Source organism: Sebastes fasciatus, chromosome 1 (assembly GCF_043250625.1).
Source record: "Sebastes fasciatus isolate fSebFas1 chromosome 1, fSebFas1.pri, whole genome shotgun sequence".
Classification (NCBI taxonomy): domain Eukaryota; kingdom Metazoa; phylum Chordata; class Actinopteri; order Perciformes; family Sebastidae; genus Sebastes; species Sebastes fasciatus.
The window spans coordinates 16,335,631-16,359,699 of record NC_133795.1 but is presented as its reverse complement, the minus strand read 5'-3'; the positions used below and the strand labels follow the sequence as shown (position 1 = coordinate 16,359,699).

Below are 24,069 nucleotides of genomic sequence, written 5' to 3'. Positions count from 1 at the left end.
TTTTATAGACCAAACAACTAATCAATAGAGAAAATAATCAACAGATTAATCAACAATGAAAATAATCGTTAGTTGTAGCCATATTTTCATTGCTTATACATGTTCATTATAAAAACAATCTGATGTAAAAGATCTACTCAGCTGAATTAGGCTTGTTTGATTAACATCCTAATGACTGAACAGTCATTATAGTCAGTCAGGTGAGATTCAGCTCATTTAAACATGCCTCCTGTGTTGTGTAATCAAGTCAGGCAAACATTTCCAGACGTTTGAATGTTTCGTAGCCGGTGGCAAAAGAGCAGAGCAGCGAGGATTTCTCAGCTCGCCTCTCTTTGTTGTGTGGGAGCAGACACATCCATTGTTTATCGGCATTATTATTCTCCATTGCCACCAAAACCACTAATGACACGGCATTCAGATCAAACCCCTCTATTTATGGCAGCCAGGATGGAACGCAAGCCATATTCTGCAACAGTGTGGACGAATTAATGGCTGAACTGTGTGACCCTGTCGTGTAAGGCAGGAAAAGAAAATCCCAACCTTATTACAGTATTTCTCCGCTAGAGCATCACAGTTTAAAAAATGTAGATTGGATTCAAATTCAGCATTCAAACTACACTCAGCATGAACATTATGTCTCTCTATAAATAAAACCAGTAGAAAAGATGCCCTTGACGTATAAAGTCAAAATGCAGAAAGAAGTAGTAAAAGTACATTTTGAGAGACGGGGTGATATAAAATATATATATTTTTAAAGATAGAGTGAATAAACTGGCATCATATGAAACTAGAAAACCTAAGAATCCATTAGTATCAACCATGTCATACTGGCTTGTCAAGAAGGAGGTCTATGGGTACCCACGAGTCTCCCTCACCGCTAGATACCGTCAGATCCTACACACTGTTCCTTAAAGTACAGTATTTGAGTAAATGTACTTAGTTACATCTCACCACTGGTAAATTCCTTGTCTTGCCTTTAGCCTAAATTTTTAATCTAAAAAACATTCATAATATCTAAATTCTTATGTTTCTATGAGCTCCAAGTGGTAGCTACTTGTATTAAATCTGACCTCATTTTATGGTAATGCCCTGTTAAAAATATCTAAAAAATGTTCTCACAAATTAAATCTTATAAAGGCTGTTAGGATGGTGGTACTGTTTGTATCACAAGTATGCTGCAGACATTACTAAAACACAGCTGTCACCCTCAATCTCACATTCCTCACATTAAACCTGTGGCTTTAGGGAAGCTGTCGAGGTTAAAGATGCAAACATGTAATGCTACAGTTCCCAGTTTGAGTCCCTGGATGATCTGGGAAAATGAGGATGGGAAGGATGGTGCCCTCCGCTCTCTTGACAGCTTCTGTGGAGGTGCACTTGAACCAAAACACCGAAACCCAGCAGCAGAAACATGCCGTTCACACTGGGAACCACCCAGGTGTGAATAAATGGGAAGGGAGTTGCAGAAGAGCTCTGTTTGGTTTATTTATTTGCATAAATAATAAAACACACAAAACAACTAAAATCATAATGTATGTATATCTATCCCCAGATTTAAAAAAAAAAAAAAAAAAGAAAAGTTGTACAAGTGTTTTCAATAGCATTGCTCCGTTTCCTAAAAAAACAAAACAATAAAAAACAATATTTCTCGGAGAATCAAGCACTCAGCCGGCTCAACAATTCATCATTATGTGTAATGAAAATCTTATTATCTGAAGGCAGCACAATTAAGACTGTGATTTATATGACTGCAAATTAACATATCAATAAGCCTTATAGGAAATGTCTCATTAATTAGTCATCCCTTAATTGGCCCTGAATGTCATTAGCGCGCTGTGTGTGTTAACCATGCGTTCATTAATAACATTACTGTGCGACCCGGATCTGCACGGCCAAGCTAAGATTAGTTTAACTGTTGTCGCCACTTCAGCTGTTGCACGGCACTGTTTGTGTGTGTATATGTGTGTGTGTGTGTGTGATATGACACCCATGCCCATGCTGGTTCTGCTTTGATCAATGGCGCCTGGCATTGGGAGGGGGGGTGCGGCTTGAGGTGAGTTGGGGGGGGTCTGAACCTCCCACTGGTGCTGATGAAGACGAATGAGCTAACAAGACATGACGGAATTGCTTTTGCGAAGAGGGGGGGCTGAATGGTGTGTCGTGATATTGTGTTGAGGGCGGCTAAAGGGGCAGGTTGATTTATTGTTCCAGCAGCAGATAGCCACCGTTTTACCTCCCCTCCATCCCTACTTATTCACAGAGACCCTTCGGTCTTTAATTACAGCCCCCAGCCTCCTCCATTCTCTCATCCGTGTCCTTATTAGAAGAGTCATACCACACATCATACATCCACGCTGGCAGAGGACAACAGTAAATATGACACAAAGCCTGAAGGAGGGGGGTGGGGGATTGGTGCCCAAAATGTCACGGACATGTTGATTTTTGCATTCCATTACCACCTTTATGGTCAGGAAAACAGGGAGGAAATACAGAAATTGGGGGAAGAGTGATGAATCCAGGGGTCTGAAGGTCAAAGGAAGAACTAGGGGAAAAAAAGGGAATGAAATAAGAGGAGGAGGAGGAAAATGGGCCGATTAAGATATGTACATACTGGGAAATAGGGATAGAGGGGTGACAAATGGAGAAATAGAGCAATCCTCAGAGAGAGGAGGAGGGGTAAAGACATGTTAAATGGTGTGGGAGGCCTGTGTGTAAGTTGGAGCACGGCCGGTCCAACCTGATGAATTCATAAAAGGCCTTTAGAAGAGAGAGGAGGACAGCAAAACAATACCAAAATGCAGAATTGAAATAAGAAAAAAAGGGACAAGTTGGAGCTTATCGGTGAGAAAAAGCAGCACTTATTGCCTTTCTGGCCAATTACAGATTAGTCTGTTTGTTCTAAAATGAATATGAATAATCTAATTATATAACACAAGACTCCCCTGCACCAATAAGTGGACAAATAGCTATGCAGGTCTACATTAGTGATTCTCTGCAGCGAGAGAGGGGGGAGAGGTAAGGCGGCCGGGGGGGGGGGGGCAGCTCACCCCACACAATTTATCACCGCATTGCCATTCGCTCTCTGAAATATCAGCCTATTAAAACATTCATTGAGATGATTAAACTGCAATAAAATCTAACAAAATTTGCACTGACACTTTCAGTGCATGATTTATTAGGCCGAGGCTTTTGCATGTGCTTCTCCAACCCTGATAAACACGGAGAGATGGGAAAGATCAGATGCTGCTGCCACCTGTTGGCTGAAGGTTCAGCTTCAACACAATCTGTACTGCAAAGTATTGACATTAAAATTACTCTTTCATTACTTTTTAACATTAGTTTTAATTCCATGCGAGCAATGCCAAGAACAGACTTGTTTGCAAACTATGCATCTTTGTAGTGTTAATATTTCTTTTGATATTTTAAACTGAGATCTTCAGCCAAAACTTTGATTTCATGACTGTAACTCACGACTGTTTCCAGTGGTACAATTTTATTCTATATTTCAGTGTGTTCGCTAATATTATTAATTGTTTATAAATATTTTTTTTACATTTTTGCTTTGTTATAGTTCACCATATACAACTAATTATTATTTTCACTATGGATTACTTTTGAAGGTTATTCAACCTTGTGATGGGCTCATTGCATGGGTGGAATATGATCTCAATAAAGTGCAAAATGCGTCTGATGAAGACCTATGTCGGTTGCAACGTGTTGATCATTTTAAACAATTATTGCCATGTAAAATAAAGGCATTTTAATTTTGTTCAAACTCTACAGTGTGCCTTGGATTATCTTCTGAAAGAGATTTGCATTTTGTACTTTTTTGAGACCATATTCCACCCTTGCAATGAGCCCTTCACAAGACTGAATAAGGACAATACACCTGAAGGATCCAAAGAGCACCTGTATGTGATTTACCACAAAGACCCAGCAGCGCTTCTACTCTACTTGTTTGAAGGAATTCACTTTACTGACACAGAAGACAGTAAATATTCATATTTGAATAGCTGGATCCAGAGATTTCTTTTCTTGAACTGAGATGTATTTGTTCGCACAATAAAATAAGTCAACAGAAATAAAAACAACAAAAGAAAAGAAGAAGTTGTGAAAGTGAGATAAAAAAACAAACACCTAGGAGCTTATAGTGACGTTACATCATATGAAACTAGAAAACCTGAGGAATCCATTATTGGTACCAACCATGTCATACTAGCTTGTCGAGGATAAATAACGCTCCAAAATTATGTTACATTTTGCCAAGGAAAAACTGGCATGGCCATTTTCAAAGGGGTCTCTTGACCTCTGACCTCAAGATATGTGAATGAAAATGGGTTCTATGGGTACCCACGAGTCTCCCTTTTACAGACATGCACACTTTATGATAATCACATGCATTTTGGGGTATAAACCATGCTGTTTTTTTGTATGCAGTGTTTATTTCTGGTTTTACAATGACCTTTTTCCTAAAAATTAAATTTAATATTATTATCGCAATATATTGAATCGTTACCCCTTTATCATGATACGTATTGTATCGCCAGATTCTTGCCAATACACAGCCCAAATAATCAACAAAAGTAAACAAACAAGCAAACATAAAATCCAAAAGCAAACTTAAAGTGAAAAATGGGAATCAAAATGATGACATATTTTTTTGTCAATCGACAAATTGATTACTAACTCAGCTCTTAGACAAAGAACGCCCCAGTGTGACCATTATGTGCTTGTTAAAGAGACCAAGACACTAAGTCGCAACTATCTGTTGCAGCTACAGAATGTGACTCTCTACCAAGTTGCAATAACATATAAATGGGGAATCAAGCAACACTTGGCAAGTACATTTAATTCGTTGATAGATGAACAGTTGCAACACATTGTTGTTTGAAAGAGAAAAGCAGAGAAGAGAGAGTGTGAGAAAGAAAGAAAGAAAGAAAGAAAGAAAGAAAGAAAGACGTGTAGAAGGTTTTAAGAACAAGATTTTGTAATGTTGAATATGCAGCTTCATATTTCTAAATGTCAGAGCAGTTTCGTTATGCAAATTTGAATTACATGTACCCATTTAGAAAACCATTTTGCAATCATTGAGAACTGTGTTGCCATAATACAAGAGTCATTATCTAACGATCCCATTCTCTTTCACACAGGATGATCTAATTACTGTATGTTTCACATAATTGGAGACGTTGAGGGGTCAGATCGTAACAATATCTAGTCCACATTTCACTGCATTAGCTGTGAGGTGGAAGTGTTTTGTGTTGAACTGGTGTCGTTATTGATCCGTATGGTTTATTACAGGCTGTGCGAGTGTTAATACTGTCCGGGAAGACAGGAGGGGGGATTACCTGGAAATGGTGCTATTGATCGGGTTCGCCTCAAGAGAGGGCTGCACGTCGCTCAACCCATCGGGGGCGCACAGTATTGGAAAGATGCTGCACAAACAAACACCACCGGAGACGCGTGTTTATGACAAGCTGCCTTTTGTACACAGTGATGTATCTGCTTTAGAGGTCGTTTTGCTGGTGGGGGAAAGTGTGGTGTTAAAGGAGAGATGTGACCTTCACAGATGACATGAGCTGATGAATCACATCGATAGCGAATCATTGTATTTAAAGTCTTTTTAACTGTAATGATGCATGTGCTTGTTTGGGTGTTTTATGTGCTCTTGTAGCGATGTCTATTTCTATGAAGACCAATTTAAACTTTAGACCTGTAGAGAAGATTTTTGAAAAGTGAGGACATTTCTTACTTTTTCAAAGGCCGGTTTGAGAGTTAAGATTTGGTTTTAGCGTTAAGACTACAATTAGGTTTGTGTGTTTGTGTGTATATGTGTGTGTGTCTGTGTGTGTGTGTGTGTGTGTGTGTGTGTGTGTGTGTGTGTGTGTTTGTGGCTGCCTGTGCTTCACTATTGTAATCTCAACCTGCTCCGGCATGAGAGTCACTCCAGTGTCAAGGTCACATTGTCAGCCTGTCTGCTGAGTGGCTGCGACGTCAATCAGCAGTGATTTAAATAACATTGACCCCATATTACCTCATATCACAGCTACATTTACAAGCTACTGTCAGGTGCAGTGTACCCGGAGACATACAGTAATGAAGTTCACCAAATGTTTCAACTAAATTTGTCAGTTTAATATAACATTTCTCTCTCCATAAAGTCCTGTGAGGCACACCTGTAATAAAGAGCATCATGGATAACTTTAACAGGAAGTTGAAATATAACATTTGTGGTGTATATCGGAATAATACAGACCACTCACTGCATGTTTAGCCAGATCTATAGCTGCAATACATCCATTATGAAGCTAATATGAAGTTATGAAGCTAATATATATATATATATATATATATATATATACATATTTGGGCTGCACGATTATGGCCAAGATGATAATCACGATTATTTTGATCAACATTGAGATTGCGATTATTAATCAAGATTATTCATTGATTTCAGCAACAACATATTTTTATTGCACTTTCACATTAAAATAAACAGATCGCTGATTTCACTTCCATGCTGTGCTACATTCCTGCTAAGGTACAAATTAGGGCTGCACGATGTTGGAAAAAACTGACATTGCAATATTATTTTTTTCTGCAATATGAAAAAAAAACAGGAATATTCACGCTACCTTTTATATTATATTACATAACTATTATATTATATATTTATTATTTTTTAGTACATAGAGGGGATGATTCAAATGTATGGGATTTTTGTATGGGAGTTTACTGGAATACTTCAGCCTTAAAATGACCACTTGTATATCCATTACTCACCTTTGTTTATCGCATGCCGTCGAACAAGAAAACATCCGAAAACGGAGAAAAGTCTTGATGAATTGAAGTAAATGCAGTTTAGAACAGCAAAACTACAGCAAAACATCCGTTAACAAACTCTAATACAACTCACGCAGTGTAATCTAAGTCACGTTTATCCAGTCTTATGCTCACTTCTTCCCAAACACGTGTATTTTCGCCGAAATCATCACAGTTTAAAACACTTCCGCCACAACCTACCGGACTCGCAGCGCGCATGCGCAGACATGAGACGGTAGTGGCGGTAGTGATTTAAATAGTAAGAGAAATGCCCCAAATAAATGCACGTGTTTGGGAAGTAGTGAGCATAAACAAGACTATACTGCACTAGTTGACAAAGTTGTCTTCAAGAACTCAAGGTAACAAATGTATTAAGGTGTATTTGATATACAAATGGTCATTTTAAGGGTGAAGTAATTCTTTAAGATAAGATAAGATAAGATAAAATATTCCTATTAGTCCCACAGTGGGGAAATTTGCAGTGTACAGCAGGAAAGAGGATAGTGCAAAAAACAAGATGCATCAGCTAACACAGTAAAAGAAAAAAGAGCTAAACAAAGAGTAACAAAATATGAACCATTTAAATAGAAGGAAGTATACAAATAGGAGCAGTATATACAGTATTGACAATAAACAGACTATTAACAAAATTGCACAAGTGGAAAATGATATTGCACAGTGAGAATGAAATGAAATTCCACCTGAAAATATTGCACAGTATGAATTACACCTGAGTAGTAATAATGATATTGCACAGTCATTATACAGTATAGTGTAGTTTTTGTCAGTATTTGGTGTGTAAGTGTAAGTGTAGATAAGATAATAAGATAAGATAAGATAATACTTTATTGATCCCAGAGGCAGAAAATGCACTTGTTACAGCGATGGACCAAGATGAAACAGATAAGGAACTATTTGAAAAAAAAAAATGAGAAAAGACATTAAAGAAATTAGAAAAGGGATTTCTAATAATAAAAAATATATATATACATTACAATATCTGACTATAGTCCAGTAGTTCAACTCCGGCAGCTATGATGTGTAAACTATATACATTATACTATAACAAAGCATGTAATGTTTATACGTGCAGTATAACTATGTTTTATTGTATAACATAAAAATATTAAACCACAATAATATCAATATAGTATTGTTATATAGTGATATAAGTAATGTACAAAAAACAGTGTTATATATGTTGCTACTTGTTATACTACTATTCCCATAGTAATAATAATAATGGTGATATATAATTGAGGATAAGGTGTAGATGTGTTGTTGAAAAATGCTTGTTATGTGCCACATTAAGCTAAAATCTCCAATATCTGAAGGTGTTTTTGTTATTTTGTCAACACTGCCCTTTATTACACTGTAATATTATATAATAATGTGTTACTTGTGTTACAGCACAACTGATTATTACGGACACTGGTGGTGGATTGTATCTGATTACCCGCCCATGCTTTAGCGATGATGGTCATCATTACTCCACAATGAAGTGGTGATATCAAAGCTATTATTAATACAGATCAGATGCAGGATGGTTTCTGGAGGAGAGAGTTGGTGCTGTGAGGATGTGGTGGTTCCCGGGTGTCCTCTCAGAGCAGTGGCTGCTCTCTGTCACACTGCTGCTGGCCTGGCTGCTGTTCTGGCTCAGAAAGAAAGAAAAAGGTACGAACACAGTCAGTGTGGATGTTTGTGTGTTTGTGACTTTCAGTCTGTGCACTTATTATATTTGAATGTTATTGTAATAGAGGCCTGTAGTCCACAAACTGCATTTGCCTGAGCATTGCTTGTGGAAACTTTTATCATGTCTTTTTTTTGGTAAATTGTCATATAAATATAAATATATATATATATATATATATATGACAGAATCTCACTTCTTACTGTGCTGTGAGAAATATAAGGATGTGAGAGATGTTTTCTTTGAAAAAAATAAATAACATATGTCCTGAGTTCGTCCATCTCCCCGATCCTCAGAAAATACCGTACTTATGTGGGGAGAAAAATCAATGTGCAATATTAGCTGCAAAATATGTGACTGTTGCCATACAATAAGAGGTGCTACAAGTTTCTAATTAACTACATCTGTAAAAGAATGTATATTTAAAATGTATTTGGTATATTGTGATTGTGATTATTTTGTGATTATTTCTTGTGTAATGTAATTATTCATTAATATGTAATTTCGCTTTGGCAATAATGTAACCTGAACATTCATGCCAATAAAGCTTATTTGAATTTGGATTTGATATATATTTGCCATGTTCAGCTGTAGGGATGACTGTGCAGTTTCATAGTAATGGCGGTAAGAAAGGGGAGGGGTTCCTGTGTGTTATAGATAGCAGCACTGTGTCTGCATCCAAACATCTTGTATCTATTTAAAGACAACTCCAGTAAGCCGGCCTGCAACACACACACACACACACACACACACACACACACGCACACACGCACACACACACATACACACACACACACACATCTCCCACTCTCACTGTTATCTCATTGATTCTTGTGTTTGTAGGTTTGTAAGTGTAGTACATGCTTCTGTATCTAATTACTTATCTTGATTCATAATTCCAGACAGGAATAGCAGACTAACACGATATAACGTGTCTGCTAGTAGAAGAGGAGTCAATTAAAAAGTAACTGACAGTTGTGTCATGTGGGGGTTGAATTTCCCTCCATACAGAAATTATTTACACTAAGAAATTACAAACAAGTCCAATTGTTCATGTGAATTATAGGCCTTGTGAGGGGTCGGCCATCCATTAATAATACCCAGAGGTCTTGTTTGTGTGCCAATTTGACCTCCTAACGAGAAATAAAACATCAATCTTTATTGAACTGGATATACTGTACATGGCTTGCTGAATTCAGAGGCTATTTGTTTCTTTGTTTTAATGAAGGAAGATGTGCAAAATATATATTTATGTGATATTTTTCCCTAGTACACATTCATTCTCAGCCTATCAGCTGCAGCTCATAGCAGAAGACATGATAAGGCCACTGGGAGTAAACTAACCAGCCACGTGCAGATAGAGGATGTTGAAATGAGAGAAGAGTAATGCTCGAGCGTGCTGTCTTTTGTAGAAAAGGTCTATCATGTGAGTGAGCTGCTGCCTTGGAGGTTTTCTATAATAACACCTGATGAATCAGCTGTACAACACAGACTCATATACACAGTACAGTTGAGTCTGGATCACATTCTGGGTAATGTGTTATGTCTCTCCCTCCTCAGGTGGCGATGACCTCCCAGCATCTGAATGTGAAAGCAAGACGACCTCGAGCTCTGGTCCACCGGGGGATGCTGGTAAGCTAGACTGCAATTAAAGGACTATCACTATATCAGTTTGAATATGTAGAGAGTCCCTAATAGGGCAGTGGTAGATGATAAGGGTGTAAATCACAAGTTTCATCACGATGCGATGTTATATCGTTTCTTTGGACAAAGATGCAATATTTGCTGATATCACAAAGTCTGCCTCGATACGATCTCTCTATTAGATTCAATTCTGGGGCCTGCAATCAATATGAGATGATATCATATGACTATTTAACACAATCAGTTACATTTATATCAACTCACAAAAAAGCAACTAAAATATTATTTGACAATTTTAATACTGGGCTCTGTAGGAAGGAGCTGCACTGGAACGGAAATGGTAACACAGACGTACCATGGGAATTTCAAAATAAAGGTGTATCTTAAGATGATATGTATACATTTTTTCACTTTGCACTGATGATATTCGATCATTGATCAATTAATCCATTAATCGATCCAGATCGATGGATCATTACACCCCTAGTAGATGAAGACCTAAAACTCATTTTCAGACCTTCAGACCTCATTATAATGTTATTAATAATGGTGCCAAAAGAACGCATGTACATTTGTTTGATTTGTACCTGCAGTTGCTATGACAGCAGATGTAGTAAAATACAGTAAATTGAGATATGATAGCTACAACTCTGAATCACAGTGGATGTTAACAGAACTTTTTGATACCAAACAGAAAACCTACTTTAATGTTATAAATAAAGCAAATGGGACTAAATGAAGTGTAGATATAAAACATAAAATGAATTGTATAAATAACTCCTTCACTATGACATGTCTAAATCGATCCATTGGAGACAGGTGTCCCACCCCACACATGCATACGTACAGCACACACACACACACACACACACACACACACACACACACACACACACACACCACCATTTGGTGTCCCTAAATGGTGCTACAAAGGCTATGAGTGTTTTAACAACTTCATCTAAAAGGTCAACAGCTACTTATTTCTTGCAAAGATTGCATAATGAAGACAAAGAAACATTTCAAACCAACCTGAAATAAGGTTACAGTCAGGAGAAACTGGCTCTAAGTGTCTCTCAGAGTACGCATATAAAAATATATATGGTACAGCAGCTTTACTGTAAATGTCCTTTTGAAATGAAATGTTGCAAAAGTCATAGAAATCCAAGAGGAAAACCTGCTGCAGTCTGCAAGAGAAATTCAACCAGGAAGATTCATTTTCAAGCAAGACAAAGTCCCCAAATGTAAAGCTTATAAGATAACAGGGATTGATTAAAAACAGATATATTAATGGCGGCAGTGGTCCACGTGCAGAATTTGTAGCAGAACTTGAAAACTGCCGTTCACTCACATTCCCCATGCATCTTGAAATGAGAATAATTGTCCAGATGTTCACAGCCTCTAATCTATTATTTAGTGTTTTATATTTGAACTTGATTGATTCCAGATATTTGTATTTGTGAGGTTTCAAATTGATTTTAAAGAGTGTTAAACAAGCCTAATGATATCCACTGATATGATTGAATGTTATAAAACAATAAAATTAGAAAAATGACAAAGGGGGTGGGAGACGAGGGGCGTTGAATACTTTTAATAGGCACTGTGTACGTGTGTGTGCATCTAAATGCGTTGGTGCAACTATGTGTGTCTCGCTGTCTGCCAAGAGGATATCAGCTGTGCACTTTTGCAACTGGTATTACTTTCCCTCAACCGGCAGGCTGAGTTAGAGGTGAGAGACTCCTTGTGCTCCACACAGCACCGCAGGTGGCAGGGATTTTTACACTCAAGGCTCAAGCCTCTTTCTCTCAGACAGCTCCAGCTCCAGCTCCAGTTCCAGGACCAGGACCAGGACCAGGACCATGGCACAACCGGCTTCCACCGACCCCACCAAGATGGGAGAGGGTCGGGCGATCGCCGTGCTGACCTCGGGAGGCGATGCCCAGGGTAAGTGAATGGTTTCCAGGGTGGCATGTTAGTGTGGAGTACCAAAGCATGTCTGCTGTTTGTTTGCCTCAGCAGGTATTTGAGAGGTCCTGGTGAGTGGGAAGCAATGACTTAGTGACTCAACCGCAGGGTTTAATGACTAATAAAGAAGTATTTGAGATGTAAAGTGAGTGAGAAACCTAGAAATATAGAATTGTGATGCCTCTTGAATAGTCATTGGTTGTCTTAGATAGGTACTGTAGCCTAGATATATCTAGGTTTAAGTTTTATACAATCTCTACTAGGGCTGCAACTAACAATTATTTTCATTGTTGATTATTTTGTCGATTAATCCTTGTTTGGACTACTGTATAAAATGTCAGAAAAATGTCGATCGGTGTTCCCAAAGCCCAAGATGACGTTCCCAAAGCCCAAGATGACGTCCTCAAATCAAAGATATTCAGTTTACTGTCATAGAGGAGTAAAGAAACTAGAAAATATTCACATTTAAGAAGCTGAAATCAGACAATTTTGACTTTATTTTCCTTAAAAAAAAATGACATGTTTTTGCCTTTCGTCTAGCCCCTCATATTCAATCATGAATGTTGCTCCCTTTTATATCAAATTTGACAGCTCATCATTTATTAGTGATAATACTTTAATGACAACAGAGCTGTCTCAGCTATCTATCTTATAGAGCCAACTTATGGAGAAGGGCAGCAGCATGAATTCCTTCACCGAAAGCTGCTAGGTAAGACGGCCTCTCCCCTGACCTTTAACGTGATGAGGAATATCTCCACTGTGACCTTTGGGAAGTGTCAGTGACCCCGCATAACCATGAAGCTATCAATCTGTCTGTTTTTCTGCCCATCTGAACTTCATAAGACTTTGGGGCAAGTGTGTAAATGCAAAACTGTACAGCTTGCTAACCCTCACCCGTCTTCTTTTTCACTCTCCTAAACACATAATCCTCATTACAACCTTTACCTTTTTACTCATTTTTATATCCTCAATTCCAAGTTTCTTGCTCTGTTCCTTCTTTTTACTCCTCTTGCTCTCTAACACTATCTGTTATAGGGGCTAATTTTAGAGGCATGACCTTTCTGTCATGTGTTTGTAAAGTGGTGAGGTGAAGTGAGACGGCCGTCCTTTGCTTCTTTTCTCTCCTCTCCTCCTTTACGCTGTAAGTGGAGATGCTCCTGGCACCTTTGAAGCAAATCTATCCACATCTTGTCCTTTAAGCGACCCCGAGTGTTGAGTGTGCGGGTAGAGGCCCACTTCACTTTCCTGCAATACAAGCTTTCCACCATCACTGACAATTTGACTGTAACAATGAAAGTACAGTCAAATAAAATAGTATTGCATTATTCCATTCAATCATTCTTTCCACCTGTGTGCGAGCGCTATCACAAGGTCCTCATATAATAATAAGGGCTAACGTGGACACACACTCACTGTGCCTACAGGTATGAATGCAGCTGTGAGGGCCACAGTTCGAGTGGGGATTTACACTGGAGCCAAGGTGTATTTCGTCCATGAGGTAAATACTGCTTTTGGATTTTATGTTTTGATTATTCGATGAATCATTTAATCCGTACAATGGTCAAAACAAATACAAACAAATTGGTGAAAACATTCACCGTCAAGTTCCCACAACTCAAGGTGATATCTTCAATCTGTCTGTCCAACCATCCAAAACCCCAAAAGTTATTCAATTCACAACAATATAATTGGAAAAAAAGTGACAAAAGCTCACAACTGAGAAGCTGGAACCAGCGAATGTTTGCCATGTTTGCATGAGAAATTACTTAAACGATTAATATATTACAATGTCAGCACAAATTTTCAATTCATTTGAACATGCTTTACAATTGTTACATATGTTTTTCAAAATGATGTCTTTAAATTTTAAGTATAGAACATTTCAACATTCAAAATAAAATGTGCATAAAGCATTAACCCTTTTAGACGTATATTAAACATGCATTTAACGTAACATTGCATTGTGGTATGAGTGAACAGAATCTGTTTATATGACAAAAAAGAAACAGTTATACTGTAAACGCTGGGGTGTGCAGTGCAGGTATTTATGCATTTCTAAAATACGTAATGATGTTTTTAAAATATGGCCTAAAACTGGGCTATATGTAGGCAGTAAATCCTGGTCTATATCAGAGCTAAAGCATAAAGGCGTCTGTTGCTCAGTGGAAGACTTGCTTTTAATCGACTAATTGTTTTCAGCACTATTCCACGACCTAACACACAAGATCAACTGTACCTATAAATAATTCGCAAATCCCAATATAATTAACACAACACTTGTTGGACCGAAATAGCTGCACATGGCAGAATAAAAATATGTCTGTATCATTAACAAGCCTGAAGCTTCTTCCCAGAAATGACTCCTGTTCAGTGCGGTGATGTTTTGTTGTTGTTGACAGGGTTACCAGGGTCTGGTGGACGGAGGAGACAATATCCGCCTTGCTACTTGGGAGAGTGTGTCAATGATGCTGCAGCTGGTGAGAACAAGCACAAGGATGCAAATCATATTTATCTTCATCTCTACTCTGTTTTTAACTTGTATGGGATGGATGATCTGTGTAACCCTAACCAGTCTTTAGCCTTTACTGCAGTTCTGTAGGTCAAATGGTCATTTAAATGCCAGTTCATTAGATATCTTAAGACTTAATGACGTTAGACATGAGTGCTTAAGTTTCAGATAACCCTACACCTTCTGCTTATCTGCATCCCTTTCTGAAACCCTTCCTCCTTGCCTAACAACAGGGTGGGACTGTGATTGGAAGTGCCCGCTGTCAGGATTTCCGCACCAAGGAGGGACGCACCAAAGCCGCCTGTAACTTGGTCAAGTTGGGCATCACCAACCTGTGTGTGATCGGTGGCGATGGCAGTCTGACGGGCGCCGACCAGTTCAGAAAAGAGTGGAGTGAGCTGCTGGCGGACCTGGTCAAAACTGGTGAGAGACATGAGCCCAAAATCCAACCGTTCTAAGCAACACAATCTCAAATGAAACATCTCTTTGCACATATCTGCCCCTCTATGCTGATGATATGGTACTGTTGGTTCAGGCATGTTGGTAATTTTGAGAGTGAACGGTATCTGAGAGTGTTGTCACCTGTGGCCTCAGGTAAGATCACGTCAGCCGAGGCCAAGGGTTCCTCCCATCTCAACATCGTCGGCATGGTGGGCTCCATTGACAACGACTTCTGCGGCACCGACATGACCATCGGCACGGACTCCGCCCTGCACCGCATCATAGAGATAGTGGACGCCATCACCACCACAGCACAGAGGTATGCATGTAACCATTCATGCATTTATTTAACGGACAGACCAGGCGTGTCATTTTAAGAGTCTTGACATGCTATGTGTTGTTCTGCAGTCACCAGAGGACCTTCATCCTGGAGGTAATGGGACGGCACTGTGGGTGAGTAACAGCCTGAGTGTGTTTTCTGAGCAGGAGCAGCATCGGGGTTCATTCATCTATGGTTGTAAAATAATTGATACAGTCGCTAAACTGCTAGTTATACAACACATACAAAAGAAATGTGTTTTCTAGGGATGAAATAGTGAAATGTCCCTCTCAACTACATTGAAATCTCAAGTAAGAAAGACAAAGAGTTTACAGACAGGCTAGCACCTCTGTGAGGCTGTACCATAGATGACAACAGCTAGTTGCCGCCAGATGTTACACACTGTACCTTTTATTTTTTGACAAAAGTCGTATTTATGATATGAAACATCAGCTTTGGATACTTACTTTTCAGTTTCAAAAGACACCTGAACCGTAGCGTATGACTCTTTTTACAGTTACCTGGCGTTGGTGACGGCTCTGGCCTGCGGCGCTGACTGGGTGTTCATTCCAGAGATGCCCCCAGATGTGGAATGGGAGGAGCATCTGTGCAGAAGACTGACAGATGTAAATGTCTTGTCCTGCATTGACGTCTTCAATGACTAATTTGAATCTAGCTTCTTTTTTTTCTTTTTTTTTTAAGTTTGCTTGTTGATCTTAAAAGTTTTCTCTGTCCCTCTCAGCAAAGAAGCCGCGGCTCCCGTTTGAATATTATCATCGTTGCAGAGGGAGCGATGGACCGCAGCGGGAAAGCTATCACATGTGACGACGTCAAACAGGTCAGTCGTGGCAGAACTCCAATATACCAGCACACATACAGTATAGGGTCTTCATATGGGAAATAAAATCATGATCTCTCCGTCCAGCTGGTATCAACGAAGCTAGGCTTTGACACCCGCACCACCATCTTGGGCCACGTGCAGAGAGGAGGAACCCCCTCTGCCTTTGACAGAATCCTGGTAATACGATCCCATATATAAACATTTTTAATGCATATTCAACAATTAAACTTATTAAACACAAGTGTACCTGCTTTTTGATTGTCCTGATTCAGGGCAGCAGAATGGGTGTGGAGGCCGTGATGGCTCTGCTGGAGGCGACTCCAGACACTCCCGCATGTGTGGTCAGCCTGTCTGGGAACATGGCCGTCAGGCTGCCGCTCATGGAGTGCGTGCAAGTGGTGAGTCAAACCTGATCCATATGCAAAACAAATCAAATCTTTGTTCAGTTTGTACAAAATGAACAAATGAACATGACTGCAAGAAGCAAGGTTATAATGAGAGAGGCATCCGCCGGTACGTTACACAGAAACACACCATGTTAATAACAAGCCGACCACCTCACGGTACAGCCAGCTTTGAGCTGTGATCTGTTTTTAAAGTCAGGCACCTTGGCGGAGGTCTGCACTCTCCGAGTACCGTTCTAGTTTTCATTTTAGTTTAACTTTTAGTTTACTATAATAACCCTGGCAATACGTTTTTTTTTAGTTCTGATGCAATTCTCAGTTTCCTTTTTGTCTTTTGACCCTCTGTCACATCAGACTAAAGATGTCACCACGGCCATGGGTGAGGGGAGGTTTGAAGACGCGGTGAAGCTCAGGGGAAAGTGAGCAATGCACTTTTGCATTATGTTTTTGAAATCCTCAAGTGTTGTGTTGAGTTTTTAATGCCTGTACATTTCTGTACAACAGGAGCTTTGAGAACAACTGGAACACTTACAAAATGCTGGCTCATCTGCACCCCCCAGACACAAAGGTCAGGAACTAAGTTGAAGCTTGCTGTTATTGTACATTAACTGTCTCATTGCCAATAAGTCCCAGTGCAAAATACATATGTCCTGTCAAATGTATCTGTGAATGTGCCAGAGTAATATCAACATTGCCATATTGAACGTGGGAGCTCCGTGTGCCGGAATGAATGCTACAGTTCGTGCTGCTGTCAGGACCGGGCTCCTCCAGGGCCACACGATGCTGGGGGTGCACGACGGTTTCGATGGCTTGGCTCATGGAATGGTAAATTACCCACACATAAACACACAAGAAGGCTTTTTACTTTTAGAACATGATAGAGCATGCTCTCTCTTTCCCTGCACAGATTGAGCCTATTGCTTGGTCCGGAGTGGCAGGATGGGTTGGAAAGGGGGGCTCCCTGCTGGGCACAAAGAGGTGAGATATTTCAACAAACCACTGATGCACTGGTAGAGTTATAACAATGCATGTTTCACTGTTATTAAGTGTGCTTTTTACTTAAAGTATAACTTCAGTGTTTTTCAACCTTATTTTCCCATGTGTTTGTGTCTAAGTGACTAATTGGGACAACATTTTTTTTAATTGGTCCAGTATTGATGGAGAACGCTGCAGACGGCAGCAGCGAAACGGTCTGTGATGTAATCCTATTGGGGCAACCTGGAACCGTCAGTTTACGTCCACTAAAAGTTCTTGTTTTTGCCACTGACAGGCTTGTTATTATAAGTGTCTGACAACATTATGGAAAGGACCCTACAGAAAATAATAAGTTATTCTTACCTTTTGCTACACAGAAAGTGTAGCTTAGTGTTATCTAAAAGATTGTCAATGTCATGGCTGAATATTAAGCTGACTTTGACAATGTAGAAGTGACACGAGATTTCAGAACGAGACTTCTCCAAGCGAGACACACAATAACAAACACACCGTATCAAGCGAAAGGCAAGAAAACATTTTATTTCTCTGCAGGGTCCTTTCCATAATGTTGTCAGATACTCATAATAACAATCTGAGCCTGTTGTGACAAAAACAAGCACTTTTAGTGGACGTAAACTAACAGTGCCAGGTTGCCCCAAATGATTACATTACAGCCTGCAGCGTTCTCCCTCAATACTGAACCAATTTCAAAAATTGTTGTCCCCATTAGTCACTTGGACACAAACACATGGGAAAAGGTGGAAAAATACCGAGGTTATCCTTTAACATTGAGCAGGTGTAATTCTGTGTTTTTCACTTTTTTATAAAGGTCTCTGCCACAAGACGCCATGGAGGAGATCAGTCTGAGCATCGCAAAGCACAACATTCATGCTGTAGTCATTATTGGAGGCTTTGAGGTGAGGAGTGGAGAAATAGAGACACAGCTCTGACACAAAACCCAGCATGTAAATTACATTTTACTGATTTCCTTCTTCCTTCCTGTCTTCAATAGGCATTTGCTGGGGGTCTGCAGATGGTGCAGGCTCGAGAGAAGTATGAGGAACTTTGTCTTCCCATTGTCGTTATTCCTGCTACCGTCTCCAACAATGTTCCTGGATCTGACTTCAGCGTTGGCACTGACACTGCACTTAACACTATAACCATGGTAAAAATCATATAGAACACTAAACAAACACCAGGCAATCCAAAAACTAAACCTCACTCACTATATTCTTCCTCTGTCTCTTTTTCAGACGTGCGACAGGATCAAACAATCGGCTGCCGGCACCAAGAGAAGAGTGTTCATTGTTGAGACTATGGGAGGATACTGCGGCTACCTGGCAACTATGGCTGGCTTGGCAACTGGAGCTGACGCTGCTTACATTTACGAGGAGCATTTCAACATTCATGACCTTGAGGTCTGTCCTTGTGAACGTACAAAAGAGAGAAAGCTAAGAGATGACATACTCCAGTGGTCTGATAGTTGATTTGTTTGTAGATGAACGTGGAACATCTGGTGGAGAAGATGAAGACCACGGTGAAGAGAGGGCTGATTCTCAGGTTGGTGGGAATAAGCGTAATTTCTATTCTGAGTAGAATCAACTCGACGCTCTGCAGCTCACTGTGGCTTCATATCGCACCCAATATTCTACTTTTGTTTCAGAAATGAGAAATGCAATGCCAACTACACCACAGACTTTGTCTTCAACCTGTACACCGAGGAGGGCAAGGGTGTGTTTGACTGCAGGAAGAACGTACTTGGACACATGCAGCAGGTGGGCCACAAGATGCAGATATGTCTCAAATCATTAACTCATTCACTACTCCCTACTCACTATCCAGTGAGCTTAACGGCAAAATGAAGCAACACTACTTGGGTCATTTTCTCTGCGCTGTTAATTACGTCATTGCTGTCGCACAATTAAAATATTCCAGATTAACGTATGCTGCTGCTGGTAGACCTTCCATAATAAATACTGACATGTATTTTTGTGATAAATACATATTGTAAGCTATTTTGTTGAGTTGTCTCTTAGCAAAATGCTCTTAGTGAATGTAAGCACTAGTAAGCAGTGATGCAGTGTATGTCTTGAGATTTTATTGCGAAAGGTAAGAACGGAAGTAGTAAATTGGTGATGCGCTGCCGTCTGCCATTGTGGCAATACGCGTATTTTCCTATAATAATACACACAAAGTACTCTGTGGCCGTTTGTGTTATATGATACATTAATTTTGTGCCGCAGTTCATGGATTTGTCTCAATCACGCTGCTCTCTTTTTTTTATCAATTATTTATTGTAAATATAGTGCACATATAGTGACAAAGCAGTCATTAACACAGAAAAACAATGTCAAAGCCAGGGTTAATCCTTTAAATAAAAACATTAAACAAAGACCACAAATGAATTGTTTTCGCAGCTGTCTTATTTTTTTTTAGTTAAAAATGGTTTTAATGTACTACTTGGTTTCATTTTCAAATCGTATACATCAGGGTTTAGAGTGTCTAATCGCGCTGCTCTCTCTTCCTCTTGTCTGTCTGCCATTTTTTCCTTCAGCGCAATGCATGATGGTATATAGTGCTCGGTTAATGACCATCGTTGTCCACTACTTTTCACGATGCATTGGGGAATACTTTGAGTCCAATACATAAGGTTCGATAATTATCACTATATATTCATACACCACTACAAAATGGCAAACTCACTATATAGTCCACTACACAGTGAGTAGTGAGTGATTTCAGACACAGCCATTCTGTTTGTTGAGTGCAGACTCATTATATATTTGCCAACAGATTGAATTTCAGAAACATAAGGAAACCTCTGCTCTGTTATTAGGGTGGAACCCCCAGCCCCTTCGACAGGAATTTTGGCACCAAGATGGGGATCAAGTCTGTGTTATGGTTGACTGACAAGCTGAAGGAATGCTACAGACATGGTGAGGACATGTTGTATACATTCGTGGCGTAATGAATCCTGTAATCCCTGTGCTAATGTCTTCTATATGTTAAATCCCAATCCTCCAGGTCGTATCTTTGCCAACTCTCCAGATTCAGCCTGCGTGCTGGGCATGAGGAAGAGAGCTTTGGTCTTCCAGCCTCTGGCAGAACTTAAGGATCACACTGACTTTGAGTAAGACTTCATTTATATCCTGTCTCTTTCGTATTGTTTTGTATTTACTCACATTGTTAGTTAGTGGGCCAAAAAAACAGGGTTAAAACTTGAGTTGACAGTTAGCAAGGAAGAGGACTCAAATAATATCTCCATGTTGCTGTGGTTGTGTGTATATTGCACAGACTGTATATAAGAAGTGGAAGTAGTCACCGTGACGTCACCCATTGGTTTGTGTACTGCCGTTTTGAAGCCTTGAGTTTGGCTGTCGCCATCTTTGTTTTTTGCAACCAGATGTGACACGAGAGAGTGGAGCTAAGTACAACCGAACGCTGAATAAGACATTTTTAGGAGACCAAAATGTTATAATTAACTTTAATGAACTGAAAACACACTGTGAAAGGGTTAAAGTTGTAAGTCAAAACCACAGACAACTACCAGACCGGACAACGCCACGGTAGCGACCTGTCAATCACAAGGTAGCCACACCCTAAAGCATACCCTGCTTTATGGTCTATTTGACTCTAAATGGGACCATAATTTACTAAATGAACGTCATGCTGTATTGAAGAACACTTGAAACTAGCGATTGAGACCATAAACTCATGTTTACAATGTTTACTGAGGTAATAAATCAAGTGAGAAGTAGGCTCATTTTCTCATAGACTTCTACACAATCAGACTTCTTTTAGCAACCAGAGGAGTCGCCCCCTGCTGGCTGTTATAAAGAGTGCCGGTTTAAGGCACTTCAGCATTGGCTTCACTTTTTGCCCACTGGTGTACAGGCAGTTGATTGCTAACATGTTAGCTATAAAGCTTAAGCCCCCTTGTTGTGAATTGACTTTGGAGTCTTTCTGCACCATAGTGGTCAGAAATGACTTAATCCAGCTTTAATTGAAATATCTTACATACATTATTTGACTGTGTATAGGCTCAGAGAGTGTTGTTATTGTTGTTTTCACTTCCTCTTTGCACTGACAAATGTTGTTCTCCACAGACATCGTATTCCAAAGGTACAGTGGTGGCTAAAGATGAGACCCATCCTGAAAATCCTGGCTCATTACAAGATCGATCTGGACACCTCTGAAAAGACGACGATGGAACACGTCATCAAGAAGAGAACCGTAGTTGCTTAGTAGCCTTTCTATGTCTGACCGTCCTCTGTTAAAAAGCACTTTGTAAACTCTATCTCTGAAAAGTGCAATATAAATAAAAAATAATTATATCACCAAAACACACCACAAGTCTCACAGGTGATTATTTTACAGAAAACATTTACGCTATGTCCCGGGAAAAAATTAAGGTATTTATATGGTGTAGTTTATTCTGTAGCTGTCTCCACTCACAGAAGCTTTTTTCTCATTGCAGCCATCGTGGTCTGTCTTGTGATCTTGGGATCTGTTTTGTGCATCCCTGTCCCTCCATTTTCATCTAAAATCTAAATAAATACTCCTTTTCAGTCATTTCCAATTCAAGCTTTTTCCCATTTCTATTTCCTGTCACCTATACACACTTTTAAAGAGAAAGCAGGATTCTCATCATGCAGTTTGTCCCACAGTGCCTTTTATATAAGATTATTACATGGCTTTGTGGAATACTCGATTCTGATTGGTCAATCACGGTGTTCTACGGTCTGTTATTTCTGTATAGCACACCGTTGCTACGGACGCAGTTCTGATGTCTGACTCTGACGGTCCGTTTTTATGTCAAATTTCTCATTTCTTAAGTAAGTAGCCGTGTAATAAGAGGGATAATGTACAGATAGCGGGTCATTGTTATGAAAGAAACCCCTTCAGGGCGATGAGTGCCGCATTACCCCGTCGGGGATTCTTTCACAACAATGACCGGCTCGCTGTACATTATCCCGTACTTGTAGAGCATTTTATCAGAATTGCATAGGAAAACAGCTTGGGTCCAAATTTACATCCTCTACAGCCCGTTCTCATTCCCAGGGCGTCAAATACTGAGGCTTTGTCATGGCTGTCGGCGTTGCCTCTGCACACGGCACCCCTTAGCGTCGGTATGAAACACACCAGGCATTCCATTACCTACAATATAAACCCATCCACGGTCACAGTAAATGCTCAGGGAAAGTGCGCCGGGAGTGTGGTGACGTATTTTAAAGAGCGAAAAAGAAACACGGCATGCGGACAAGGCTCCAGGAGACCGCTGTTTGCGTCCCGTGCTTCACGTTAAAATCATCTGTTTGTTTGTGTCCCGTGTTCACAAGGTTCAGTGTCATTTTCATTTTACAAACGTAGTAGCTTTAAGCCCAACCATGTAGTTCCTTCCTAAATCTAACTATAGTGGTTTTGTTGCCTAAACCTAAAGTGACGCCAAGGCGCGTAAGGGGCGCGACGCCAAGGGGCGGTATGTGATGAGCTGGGAGGAGAACGCATTGCCCTCTCAGGCATTGACGTTACAAATCAATGCAAACAAAGACAAACTTGGGCCCTATTCTTTATATGTGAATAAATGAAAACGTAAAACTACAAAAAAAGTGACAAATAAAAGATTACAGATATATTACATTAAATCTGGTATGTATAAAGTATTGTTGGTTCACACTTTGTACAGCTTTGTTTGCTCACTCCCTCAGCCGTTTTTCAGAGTAATGGATCAGACCTTGAGACCGAAATGGGCCTTCTACCAAAGTTTAAATTTGCTAAAGTTTGTTATGTTGCTATTGGAAACACACCCTTAATAACAATAATAATCCTTTAACCTGCTGTCCCTTCCGCTTGAGGATGGGAAGTTTCATCTGCAGTGGGCCAAGAGGGAAAGTATGAACCTGTGCCCTCTAGTGGATATGTTCCAAACAAAAATCTTTATTCATCGCTCCACTCACCAATTTTTTAAAAATCTTTTACAAACCCTTGTCAGCAATGAAAAACAGGCTATTTGGAATTTGCAGTGACCATAAAAAGCATTCACCCATGAACCTTTTCAGGTTTTATTGTTTTACAATAGTGAATCACAGTGAATAAATAAAGGGTAAATACAGGCATATTCAGGTTGACAGAATGAGGAAAATAATTTTTTTTTTTTAACATTACAGCATGTAAACATGTTCTATTAGAAACACAAAATATAAGTATGAACCTGAAAATGAGCACGATATGGGACCTTTAAATAATGTTCAGCATCCACTGAAAATATTTTGGTATACAAACAAATGTCAAATTGTTTCTTCTTCTTCACAGAAAAGCTTAAAACGTTTATTATATAATGGTTTGACAACTCATTGGTGCCAGCAGTTTGAGCATGATCATAAAACTACGTTACCCATAAGTCCTTGCGTTTCCGGGTAAAAATCGGAAGTGCTGTCGGATTGGTTAGCAGACACCTTT

General features: G+C 39.6%; 1 protein-coding gene across 2 annotated transcripts; it reads left to right on the top strand.

Annotated features, from left to right (window-relative positions):
- The first annotated feature begins 8,369 nt into the window (after positions 1 to 8,369).
- Positions 8,370 to 21,953, top strand: pfkmb (phosphofructokinase, muscle b). 2 transcript variants are annotated; one of them, XM_074633310.1, is made up of 24 exons: positions 8,370 to 8,499; positions 10,094 to 10,147; positions 11,966 to 12,100; positions 13,546 to 13,619; positions 14,521 to 14,598; positions 14,864 to 15,053; positions 15,225 to 15,390; positions 15,480 to 15,524; positions 15,908 to 16,016; positions 16,133 to 16,228; positions 16,316 to 16,408; positions 16,504 to 16,629; positions 16,990 to 17,054; positions 17,140 to 17,203; positions 17,314 to 17,460; positions 17,543 to 17,613; positions 18,440 to 18,527; positions 18,623 to 18,775; positions 18,864 to 19,028; positions 19,109 to 19,170; positions 19,274 to 19,385; positions 20,447 to 20,546; positions 20,635 to 20,740; positions 21,717 to 21,953. In XM_074633310.1, the coding sequence occupies exons 1-24, from the start codon at positions 8,403 to 8,405 to the stop codon at positions 21,853 to 21,855; spliced, it is 2,535 nt and encodes an 844-aa protein (XP_074489411.1). In that variant the 5' UTR covers positions 8,370 to 8,402; the 3' UTR covers positions 21,856 to 21,953. The 2 variants fall into 2 exon arrangements, with proteins under 2 accessions (XP_074489411.1, XP_074489417.1); XM_074633316.1 differs by lacking the exon at positions 10,094 to 10,147 and having other exon boundaries at positions 8,375 to 8,499.
- Positions 21,954 to 24,069: the final 2,116 nt, after the last annotated feature.

Bases quoted from the DNA above. Each gene is read 5' to 3' on its own strand.
- pfkmb (XM_074633310.1), top strand. From the start codon at position 8,403: ATGTGGTGGTTCCCGGGTGTCCTCTCAGAGCAGTGGCTGCTCTCTGTC. The intron at 17,614-18,439 runs GTGAGATATTTC...TTTTTTATAAAG, and splicing joins TCCCTGCTGGGCACAAAGAG to GTCTCTGCCACAAGACGCCA. The intron at 19,171-19,273 runs GTTGGTGGGAAT...CTTTTGTTTCAG, and splicing joins AAGAGAGGGCTGATTCTCAG to AAATGAGAAATGCAATGCCA.